General features: G+C 33.5%; 1 protein-coding gene across 1 annotated transcript; it reads right to left on the bottom strand.

Moving 5' to 3' along the window:
• Positions 1-7,614, bottom strand: LOC110412017 (putative CoA ligase CCL12). Its single transcript, XM_021422418.2, has 14 exons — positions 7,025-7,614; positions 6,059-6,188; positions 5,683-5,942; positions 5,128-5,329; positions 4,478-4,518; positions 3,829-3,957; positions 3,617-3,690; positions 3,302-3,522; positions 2,765-2,859; positions 2,465-2,681; positions 2,129-2,254; positions 1,217-1,315; positions 677-883; positions 1-262 (listed from the first exon to the last, which is right to left on the bottom strand). The coding sequence occupies exons 1-14, from the start codon at positions 7,312-7,314 to the stop codon at positions 149-151; spliced, it is 2,205 nt and encodes a 734-aa protein (XP_021278093.1). The 5' UTR covers positions 7,315-7,614; the 3' UTR covers positions 1-148.
• Between the last annotated feature and the right edge of the window lie 5,290 nt (positions 7,615-12,904).

Below are 12,904 nucleotides of genomic sequence, written 5' to 3'. Positions count from 1 at the left end.
TCATCAGAGTGCATTATTTCCAGAACAAATTGAAAGTACCAATGCTTACAAGATTACTTATCCCATAAATTCATTTTATAAAGGATAACTTACATGAATATATACATTTTTGGCCTGGTTCAGTCATAACAACCTAAGTTGCTAGCCACTAAATTCTACTTCTAGTGGGCAGCTCCTGCTTAACTTGATCCCTCAAAACTCTTCTTAGTAATTTGTTCGAAGCAGTTCGGGGAAACTCTGGAACTATCTTGACAAAGCTCACCTGTTAGTGTCAAAGCCAAAGGAAAACGAGATCCCGTCAGCTCATGTGGTAAGGAAGCAATGAGTATTTTCTGCATAACCTATCTATGGAATGAACATGTTGACTTACAGTTCTCATTAAGGTTACTATTAAACAACATTAAAAAATGAACTAAAAGCCATTTCCTGAGTGAATAGAATAGCTGATTAACATTTGAAGCCACTTTGTATGAGTTTCCACTAGACACCAAAGGTATTGACACCAAGACAAAAGTTTTATTATAACTCAAAAACTTCACTAGCTGCTGAAATAACTCAGTAATTTTAAATTTTATGACAGAGTTCAAATATAACAATGCGGCAAATCATTAGGTTAGGTGCCCAGACAGTGTATAAATATGAAAAAGATACTTATTACACATCCCAGATGTCTAACCTTAAACAAAGGATTGAGGTTGCTCTGAATAGCTCTTGAGAATATCATCTTCAACTTCTCTGGCTGATGACTAGCTCCTTCCTTTAGCACTACAAATATTATCAACTGTTCTGGACCACCATCTGGTGGTGCTACACTGACGGCAGCAGTCTCCAAGATGCTTTGATCAGCTCGGTCACACACACGCTCAATTTCAACAGAACTTGTCTGCATATTGGGAAAGATTTTAACTTTCATCCTAAGATTGCTTTTAGTTTATAACAATAAAGGATTGCAAAAAACCAAATTCACTGGCATTTAAATAACACCAAGATATCTTTCCTGAGCATATTTGACAAAAAATAAAAAATTTCAATAGTCAAAGAATTGCTTCTTGCAATTTAATTTTAGGAGGCAGACTCCAAATATGCTTACAAATTCCTAGGTTATGCATCAGGCCTATACATTAAATGATCTTCAATTGGCTTCATTATTAGTGCGTTAAAAGAGAAAGAGACAGAGAGAAAGAAGGGGTGGGGGAGGGGGAGGAGAATGCTGTACCTTTATGCCACCAAGATTCATGGTGTCATCAGCCCTGCCCTGCACAGTGAAATAGCTACCAACAGTTCGTTTGAGGATATCCCCATGTCTCCTCAGGTGCTGCCAGTGCATACATCAAAATCATAAGAATGTACTAGAAACCACTTCCAAGAATCAGTTCAACAAAATTACGTAGAATTTATTGTTTGCTACTACTCTAACTGCTTTTAACTACAGCAAGCATAGATGTTAATCTAAGATAGCGATTGAAGATTTAAAAAAGTTTTTGTCCAAAGCCATATGTTGTGGTTTAGACCATTGATGTGCACAGCTTGGTTGCTTCATGGTCTTTCAGAAAGTAGACAAGCCCCTGAAAGAGAAAAAAGTTTTGGCGCTCTGCTAATGGGTAAGCAACGCTTTGATTGAAGTAGCATTTCCCGTTTTTGAGCACACTAGCTAAAAATCAGTTGACACTTTCTTGGTTTCCTTTTTTCTCAGATTTGTTAAGATGTCTGATCAGATGGAACAGTCAGAACATCAATGCCTAGCAGATAATTATAATAATCTTAAATACAAATATGGACCATAGATTTGCTGGCATTTGGAGCCTAAATGCACCCTGCGATTGACCACCTTGAAGCTGGTCAGAACAATAAGTCCATTTGAAAAGGCTGCACACCTTGTAATTCAAAAAGAAAAATAGCCACAAAGGGGTATGCAACACATAGCATCACAAATAAGTATAAACAAAGATCTCCACTGTAATCAGTCTAAGAAAGACACAGGAGGCCTGGTTTGCTACAGATTCTTACACAATTCAGATACTTCATGATCTTTCGCAGTTTCTAGGGGCTTCGTGTACTTTTTCCCTTTCTTGAAATTGAATTCATTACTGAAAAATATATATTCTAAGAAAGATGCATTTGGCCTTACTATTCCATTATGCATTGGCATTCCCTTGAAATAGACTTTCTCATGATCAGCATTAAGCAATCTATCAGTTGCTCCCAAGTAGAGAGGGAATAAACCCACTTCACCAACACAAACTTCATCATCCGGCTGTCACAAAGGTCAGAGGAATCAAAATATAGTAATACACACAACATAAAGAACAACATAAATCAGTTTGAATGACTCCTTTGTATTCCATGCTGTGACCATGACATATATTATCCATCTAGCTCTCAAAACAAATTAGGTAGGGGCATGATCTAAGCAATGGTCAAAGAAACTGAACTGCAGTCAAAACCTGCCAGAAAATGCTCTTACATAAGAATGTCCATGTTCATCTAGGATGACAAAGCCTGCTGTCATTGCAGCAGTGCTAAAGGCTCCAAAAGCTTGTGGCTGCAGCAGGCTCCCTTGGATATATGCTGATGAAAGCTCTGTGCCTCCACAACATTCAAGAACAGGTTTGTAGTAAGATTTTGAAGAAAGCCATAGGTCGTCATCAACATTGGAGGCTTCTCCAGTGGTAGCAAAGCATCTAAAGATATTTATTTGTCAGTCCTTTTTGTTGACAGTTCAAGTCATATAACAAAATTTATACTTGAAATTCGAAAGAATTACTTTATCTTTGTCCAGTCTAAGCCTTCCAAACAGTTTGTATTTTTCCAAGATTTTACCAAGCTTGGAACTGTGCCCAAAACAGTGACTCCAGCATCCTGAACAATATAACAGTAGGAAAAGAAGGTGGGATAAGAAGTTAAACACTGGTATACAGTATTTTGCAATACTTGTAGGCAAGAAGCCCAACTCTTTGACTAGAAGAATCAAAGGAAAATATAATAAGGACCTGTGTATCCTGTCTCACCTAAGGATATGATACACCCAAGATTACTTGGCTTCAGCTCTCCAGAAGGTTTAATCTCCGTCAGTTTATAACAATTCACCAGATTGCTCTTGATATTTGCAATGCCTTGTTACCTTATTTATGTCATTTTTAAAATTTCTTCAATGGTATTAACCAAGCTATGACCTTGATGATAGGCATATTAATATTAGTATTGTTTTTAAAACATCCTTTTTGAACTCTGATTTGGGAGGACGAGAACAGGTGATGGCCATTACCAAAGAAAAATAAGCATTGAAATTTGAGAGTGCCACCTGAACAAATTTTCCAAAACCATGTCCCAGAGGAGATCCATGATACAGAGCTAGTGTTGCACCATTTAAAAAGCATGTGAAGAGTAAAACTGGCCCCATCACCCATCCTAGATTTGTGGGCCAGCAGTAAACATCTCCAACTTTAATATCATTATGAGCCCACCCATCAGCAGAACATCGAATTGGGGAAAGTTGTGTCCATGGAATGGCTTTTGGTTCTCCTGGTCAATGCCAAAAAGTTGAACTAGAAAGTCAATTAAGGGCATTTCAATCTACAGCTTTAAGTATGCATAGCAGCAAAACAACTCTCTTTACCTGTGGTTCCAGATGAAAAAAGAATATTGATCACAGAGTCTGTTGGTTGATAAATTGGAGTGTAATGATTGGGTCTGCCACAAAGGCACAATGTCATCACATAATAACAGTAAATTAATCTAAACTAGTGTTAAATAAAGAAAAAGAGAGGAAGTAAAAATGTTAACCCCCTTTTGAATTAACTTCTCTCACTTTATGATTGTAAAGATTACCTTGGATGTTGGTTGACACTGGAAAGGAATTCATTCCATGATAGATCCTTCTCTCTTAACTGAATGCCTACATTATTCCCAGTCACAGGGAGCACGATAGCTTTACACGGATTAGCTTCTACAACTCGACTGCAAAAGAATGACAAATACTCATATCAGCACCAGTAATGTTCTCATAAACATATTACACCTCAAATTTGTCTTGTAGATCATTTTTGTCCTTCAAAAAATCATGTTACAGGAAACGTGGAATTCAGAATAGATCAATGAAGGGAAAGTAGCTTTTTAGCTGACATATTTGGAGAGAGCACCCCAGGAGACTTGAAGAATTCAATGAAGTTTTGATTGAGGAGAATGAAATCAAAGCATACTAAAAAGAAACCTCAATGCCCTATCAGTTAATATGACTAGGTATTAGAGGGCTCCCTCCCCCATAGCCATTTGACACAAAACAAAGTTTCTATCTTTAAAAAAAGATCCCATAGAGAGAGAATTAAAAAGATGTTTTAGTTTATTTTAAATGGCTTTTGGATCCCAAAGTTCAAGTTTGACTAGTTTAGGAAGCACAAACACATAGATTTTCCACCAACCAAAACTTTAAAGAAGAAAATTGTTGCATCTAGCATGTACAGGAAAAAAGTAAGTTTACCTGTATAGAGAAAACTGTCGACCTCCCCTCAGTATAAAATCCTGAATACAAAGAGTGAAGATTTGTATCATTTCCAATACAAAGCAGAAAACAAAAATAGCTTTAAAATTGAAAATTCAATTAGCAAAGCCAGTGGACCAAGTTTATATGAATGCCAAATTGCTTAAGCTTTGATTTCATCTACTATAACACGAGACCAAGAAAGTGAAATCCCAAAAAAAAGGATTTGACCAAATTGAAGTTAAAGCAAATAAGATGCTAAGCACTATATAGAACTATGAATTTGACTTAATGTTTATCTGTCATCTGAAAAAACTAAAAACAGAAGACAAAAAAAAGGGAAGTGAAAAACAATTTGGCCTCTGAAGATAAGGAAAACACTTCAAAACAAAGCTCAAGGGATAAGATGTATGAAGAAGATTAAATAATGCCACAGAGACACAGAACCACTCAGACCCCTTTGCCAATAATTGAGCATCTCAAGTCATTTGGAAAAAAACACAAAAATTAGCATCAAATACCACATTAGATGAACTTGTCATAATGCACAAAACACTGCAAAGCTGAAAAATGTGGGACACTTTAGTTCATACTTTTTTCCAATTTCATAGCTTTAATGAATTAGATAACCTAAGGAAATAAAAATTTACCTGAGTGAAGATGGCCTTTGCATTAGTGACATGCAAACGTGTTGCAATTTCTGTGGCTGCGAAACTGTCAGCAATGGATACAACAACAAATCCAGCTAATATAATTGCCAGATATATAACAACAGCACTGACTGTCATTGGCATGTCAATGGCAATCGCATCACCCTTTGGAAAGGAGGCATCCAGTGCGTTTGCAACCAACCTGTCAATCATTTTGAAACGTATGACCAACAGGTTAAAGCAAGATACTACTTCAACAAGAAAAGAACAGAATAAAGATTGTAGAATAGGAACAAAGATCAGATCACTTAATAAGATCAAATAATATAACAAAGACAATATCGGGATTTGATGTAAACATTGCTCCTAGACAAGCAGTCCTATGCCTTAAATAAAATTAAAGAAAAAAACTGATGAATATCAAAAATGATTTTTTTAAAATGAAAAAAAAAAAAGAAAAATAAACTATGCCACCCCAAACACAGAAATTTAAAGCAGGCCAAAAGAACAAGATACAGGTTGACTGCCAACCGTGATAGAAATGTAAGCACATACATTACTTGTTCTCGAAGTTCTTTTAACATCATGCGATTCACATCCAAATTATCACAGCCTTCTTCTCTCCATACAATAGCACAACTGTCATCCTGTTTTTTAGGATGACTAGAGGGCAATAAACAACATTCAGCTATATTCAAAACTGCACCGGGAAGCCATGTTCCACTGGGTTTTGATTTGTTACTCTTATCTAAAATGCTCCTTGGGGATTCATGAAATACAACTGAAAGTTCTTTTAGAACGATAGACCAATAAACCTGAAATTATTCAAATTTTCAGTTAGAAGGGAAAAAAATATCTACGACTTTATATTACATTCAGAATCAGATTAACATATACCTCACAAGGTACAAGGACAAAAATTTATGTTTACCTCAGGATGCCGGACAGAGAATTTCTGAAAGAGGCTAAAACTTGCAATAGGGTCCTTGTATGAAGTCCCTAAAAGCTTTGGACCATGAACCTCCATTAAATGTCCCAGATTTGTATATTTAGACTGAGATCTGGGAACAGGAAAAAAAAAAAAACCCATTGGGCTAACTTAGCAGAAAGATATGCTAAGTTCAAGTCATTGATATGACTGAATATGCCCACTATGCTGTCCTCTTTTACTGCTAATGTGCAACAATCAAATATATCAGGAATATGTTACATTAGCCTAAAATCTAGAAGCAGAAATTTTCTATCCATTCACATATATTTTAACTTCAGAACTAAAATATCTTGATTTTTAAAGTAAAATGGACTGATACACCCATCAAGCAGCAATGAAGTGTTTTTGTGAATCATAAGATACCAGAACTTACCGCACATTATGTAGGAAATTAAAAAATTTCCATGCACCAAACCAGACAATGAAGTTGGGTTTTATCATATGAGGAACTACTTAATTTAAACTGTAATTTTGTTCATTTGCATTTTAGACTGTCTACTCTCAATTTCACTCACCTTGCCTCTAATGTTTCATCATTTCCTTTTTTTTTCCTTTTTAATTTTAGAAGTGAAATTTGTTTCATTTGCACTTAACTCTTCAAAAATTATAAAAAAAATTAAGAAAATAATTCAATAGCACCTCCTCTGTAATTAGAATATATTGCCAGGAGGTATACTCAGCTCATTACATAAATAGAGGCAAATATCTTATTTAGCAGTTTAATTCTTTAATTAGCATACAAGTTCACAAACATACTATCTTTAGCTCTGCTTCTGCAAGGCTTAGCTTCAAGGAGTACCCTTAGGAGTAGAATTTAAAGCAACAATTTATGTTGTAGAATGAAGGGAAAGAGTAAAGAGGAGAGATTATAGAGAAGGAAGGGAAAGACTAAAGAGGAGAGATTACAGAGAAGGGAACCAGTAAAGAGGAGGGCCATTGGTGGAGGCATCCCAGTTGGCATAGACAGAGTAGTAGAGCAACTGATGCAGCTGATGCGGGTACCATGGCTTCAACACTCGCCTACGCACCACCTCTCTCCACACCTCCCTTGGGTCCGGGTCGGAACTTTTGCTTCCTGCAAAGCCTATGGCTTCTGTTATGACTTGATAAATCTCCCTGGCTCCCTCTATGCTTAACCCTAACCCACCAGCGTTGCATAAATCGTCTAACCCCACTTCAGCTATGCTTTTTCCCATCTCTTTCTGTTATGACTCTCTCCACAAACGTCTGTGTAGCGGTAATAACTAATTTAAGTGATGGAAGTTGTTAGGTACGCAAGGACATGAAAGTTTGGGAAGGGACGTTGAGCCACGTGATAAACTTTGTAGTAGGATGGTAAAGAAGATCATGCCCTCCGACAATTAGAATAGAGAAAAGCATTCATATCTTGGACTGAAGCTGAAGAAAAATGCAACCATGAATATTATATTAGCAATAGCAGATGACGGGTTGGATCAATTCAAAGAAACAAACTAGTAGAACGTCATAGTCATCCTTCTCTTTCCACTTTCTCTTCTTGTCAATGGCGTAGACTATAGCTGAGCTTGGTTTTTCTCAAAAGCTCCCTCAGCAACCCCACCCCTTAGACTTTTCAATCCACTTATCGACCAAAACATCATCTTTTTTTGTTTCCTCTATTAATTGTGCATTAATGATGAGGCCCTACTTATCCAAATTTGACTCCTTAGTTGCTTCATCGTCCTGCTTATAGAGTAACTTCAAATCTTAAAAAAATAAATATATTAAAACTAATTATTAAATCAAGACTTTTTCTAAAGAAAAACCACACTAATTAAAGAAAATTGAGTTTCTATATTTTAGTTACAAAATTAAGTGTACTTGTAACTTAATTTTTTTTCCTTCTTTTATTTGATACAACCTATCAAGCTTTTTATTATCTAAAAGTTGTGTAATTACTGTTTTATCTGTAAAGAGAGAATTATTAGTGTGACATTAATTTTTTTGTTCAATCTTTGATATAGAGAATATGAATAACCATGTGTGAAATTAATTTACTTTTCAAAGCTTTTTGGAGGCGAGGCACTTGCTCGTGAAGTACCTTTATCTTTAATCAATAATTCTTTTGTAGTAAACTCTTGGACTTCACCTTAAATAATAATTGTTGTTATTGAGTTAAAAATTAAAATTTCATACTTTGAAACAATTACAAGTAGTGGATAATTCAAAAAGCGTGAAGCCAATCACTTGTAAATAGATTTACAAATGAAAATTAGGATCCAATGAAAAGGTAAAGATCTACAAAAGTAAGGCTACTGACAAAAAAAGTATAGTCAAAAGCTTAGAATTGATTATGAAAGAACATTTTTACCTATAAACTAGTTAAAAGTCCAAAAGAATACTATTACCAATTGCAGCACACTATGATTATGAGATTTGATACATTAATCATAAAATCATTTTCTTGAATGGCTATCTTCAAGAAGTAATTTACATGGTTCACCTGGAAGGTTTTATATCCAAAGGTCAAGTAACAAAAATGTGGAAATTCATAAAATAAAATTATGGTCCAAAGCAAACATTTCAAAGTTGGAACATCTATTTTGATGAGACAAACAAATTTTTTGGTTTCTCACAAAATTTACATGAACCATGTGATATTGTTATTGTATGCCCTAGAAGTTAATTGGATAGGTAGTAAGAAAACATTATAATCGTTTTGTGCATTTAGCGTAATAAAAGTCTATTTTATCTATTAAGTTCACGCAATTTTATATTGATATTAACTTATAAGATAAGGTCCATGGAATGAAAATACCTTGCAAAAAGAATTATAAAAAGTTATAATTATGGATCCTTATTACATCAAAGCATCAATCCTAAATAGTTCTTAATCAATGCTTTATCAAGAGTAGACATTCATAGAAGTTGAGAGTTAGCACAAGTCATATTTTTAACTTATGAAGTAAGCAATTCGTACCATCCCGGTCCCTCATATAAAAGTCAATAAGAGCTTATTCACAAGACAAAGGGTCAATTGATGCTAATTTAAGTACCAAATAACGACCACGGGTGAAAAGAATATTTTAAAATAAAATATTTTATACGTTAAAAAATAATATTAAAATAATATTAAAATAATAACATTTTATAGAAGATTAATTAGAGAGTTAAAAGGTGATTTGAAAGTGAATCAGAATAAAGTGAGACACTTTGGAACCTAAGGAGACAAGTGAAGAATTTTAAAATAAAATAATATTAAAATATTATTATTTTATCTATTGTTGAAAATAGTCATGAAAGATAACTATATGACTAATCTAAGTGGGGGAGAAGAAGTAAGAAAGAATTTTAAAGAAAAACAACATTAGCGTGGCTTGCATGGCTTCATTAAATGAAGCGAGAGAAGGTAAGTATATATTTAAATATTAGGGTGACACTTTGTTAAAGAATGAATTTGATATTTTAGTGTAAAGAAAGAAAATTAGAAGGAAATTAGAATTAAAGGAATGATGGGAAGACCTAATTGAAAAGAATAAGAAGTTAAGGGGTGGAATTGCGAATAATGAAAAGTAAAGGGGTGAAGTTATAATTATGAACAATTTAAAGGATCAAATTACGATTTATGAAATATTTGAATGACCAAATTGTAAAGGATGAAAAGTTTAGAGGGTTAAATGGTAAATAAGAAAAAATTTGAAGACTTATGTGAAATTTCACCATTTTAAGTTAAATGAAAATTAACTAACCTAGGAAAATTAGATTATGTGGGAGGATGGAATATGCATGTAACAAATACTATTACATGCAAAGACATACATGCAAGGATGTACTTGTAGGGGAGAACATGTGAGACCCTCACCATGAGACAAACAAAAGACATAAGACGAAATGAATAAGATAACACATGCATGTGGACTTTTAAGTTAAAAGAATGCATAGAAGAATTATGCATGATGGACACTTGGTGACAAATTGGATTAAAGAAAAGAAAATGTAATGCATGTGATTTTATTGGCTAAAAAGGGAAGCCAAATGAGAAATAATGTGGAAGGATGCATGTAAAGCCATTGGACAAAAGTAAGATGGTGTAAGTAGAAACGTGTTAAACTAATGGAAGAATGGGAAAATGGGAAAATGGAAGTGTAAATTGAATGGCTAGCCATGCATGAAGGTGAATGGGATGAACAATGTGAAAAGATTTCCAGCCAATGGCCAAAGGGATAGAATTGTTGCATGAAGATTCATAAATTGGCAAGGTGGCCAACTAGCATGAAAAAAATAAAAAAATGCATGAATTGTAATTTGATTGGTTGAGTGGGTGACCATATAAATACCAAATTTCAAAGAGTAAAAGAGAACAAAAAATTGACCTTGAGAAGCTTGAGAGAACCAGCCATTGGGAAGGAAAAGAAAGAAGAAATTGTTCTTAAGAGCTCCACCCGAGAGGAAGAAAAGAGAAAGAAAGAGAAAAAATGGAGGAAAGCTTAGTTTGTGAAGATTCAGGAGAAACCATGGGTTCTTTACTTCTTCTTTGTTGAGTCTTGATGCTCACTTACCATTCAAAATGTAGATTTGAAGCTTGAAGGAGATTAGTGTTTCGGTTTGACTATTCAAGAGAGAGGAAGGTATGAGTCGTGATTTTGCTTGCATGCACATTTTGAAAACCAGTTGTAACTGTAAAAAAAATTTTGTGATGGCAAGATCTTTAAAGAATCAAAGGATCGAATGCATGTATGTTGATTGTACACGAGTATATGGTGATTTGAGACAAAAGAAATGATGGGTAAGTGTTCTTGACCTTGAGTTTCATGGATGGAAAGAAAGATGGAACATTTGTTGATGATTTGTGTTTGTGGCAGCAATGGTGAACAATGTTATGAGGAGATATTGAATTGCATGTAGAGTTCAAGGTGATTTGAAAGGTAAGCATGAAATGTGGGTATGTTATGGCACATTTGGATGTGTGCATCAAATACATATATTTAATGAGAGATTAAATACCTAATTAGTCTAAGATAGACTAGATTTAAAATCGAATTTAGGTGTTTTTATTTATTTTATTAGTTTAGTTTAATTTATGTTTAAATGTTTTATTTTAAGTTAATAATGTTAGTTTTATATTATTTATATTTATTTTTATGTTTTTGCAGAAGTAGGATCAAAAATAATTTCAATTGGTGAAGAAAGGAGCATAATGGAGTAGTGCTTTGTTTGCTTATGTTTCCATTTTTCAAGCATATCCCCCACTACAAATGTCCAAATGACATGATTTTTAGACCATTAGAAAACTAAAAGGCAGGGCTACAACTTTATTGTTTACCACTTTCTCAATTCTGATTGAAAAGTGATCAAAATCTTTGTCGATATGAAAGTACTGCATTAGAAGAACAAAATTGAGCAAAACCTTTAAAAGTCGCGACTTTGGAAAATGAGAGCTACAGTGCTCACCGTATTTTCCAAAAATAACAGGTTTATGGGGAATATGTACTAAGCAATTTCTCTAGAGAAAAAGAGCCAAAAACAAAGTAGGAAAGCAAGAGAATTAGATGGAGAATCAAGATCACAAAGCTTCAACTATTAGTTTTTTTTCTCTACTTTTGTGTTTTTCTTATTTTCTTTGACTTAGATTAATGGATAATTTTCTTTAGATGAAGTTTTTATTAGATATTATAAGCTATATTTATATTTCTAGGACTGCAATTGAACTAACATGTAACCTAAATTTTTAATCTCTTTCTTGCTTATCTTTAGTGGGATTTGAATTGTTTATTCCAATTTGTTCTTAATACTTTTAATTATCTTATCACCAATTAAATTGATTTAAGAACCTAAACAAACTGGGGAAAGGGAGTTTAGTGTAGACTAAAATTAAAATAGTATATGATCATATTAATTGATTTGCATATAGGATAAAGATATACCTATAAGACACATGTAGCCAGATTAAAGCCTAAATTTAATGATTATGTTTTAATTTCAATTCATATAGGGATATAGTATTTTGGTTAAAACAGATATTTTTATAAGAAGAGTCAAGAGACTCATATAAATAATTAAAGACTTTAGGTCAACCCGTTGAAATAAGTTAAGAAAGAGAGTTAAAATTTAGATGAAGTGTGAGGGATATTGTAATCCTAGGCTTGTTTGATTTGCTTTTTACCTAATTATCTTGTTGATTTAATTTTTAATTAAATTAATTGAGTAGTTTTTAGTTTAATTAGAATTCAGATTTTAATTATTTGAATAAAACTAAATTTTTCTAATTTTAGTACTTAGTAAAATTTTAGATCAATTCTCTATGGGATTGATACTCTGTTTGATTATATATTATCTATTCGATGCGTATACTTACGTAGTAGAATTTTAACTGACACTCAACTAGTTGAAACTTAGTGGTTGCATGTTAGATTATTTATAAGAATAAAGATGAACAATGTGGATATTGATTAAGGATTCTTGGTTAAGATGTTTCTCATATATAATTGTGTATGTGCATGAAATTGGAAATAATGTGTGAGGTCAGTTATAGTGAAAAATAAATAATTTGAAATCTGAAAAGTTCTTGAAAATGAAAGGAACTAAGAATGTGGGACATAGGGCAGCAAATGTGAGCTGAATTGGAATGATAAACACTAAGTACATTAAGCTTGATTTATTGCTAGGAAGTGTGCAAGTGGAAAGGGATTACCGTGGTAATTAACTGAAAAAGGAAACAATTGACTGGCAAGTTAATTTAATTTGAAGTGTAACCAAATAAGTGGTGAAGTAACATCCTGCCACCGTAAAGTGAGTGAAGGTGCCAATTTTAAAAGATTCTATGCTATA

The sequence above is a fragment of the Theobroma umbraticum genome, unplaced genomic scaffold (genome assembly GCF_002168275.2).
Source record: "Theobroma umbraticum cultivar Fairchild unplaced genomic scaffold, ASM216827v3 scaffold_95.0, whole genome shotgun sequence".
Classification (NCBI taxonomy): Eukaryota; Viridiplantae; Streptophyta; class Magnoliopsida; order Malvales; family Malvaceae; genus Theobroma; species Theobroma umbraticum.
This window is presented reverse-complemented; position numbering and strand designations above follow the sequence as displayed.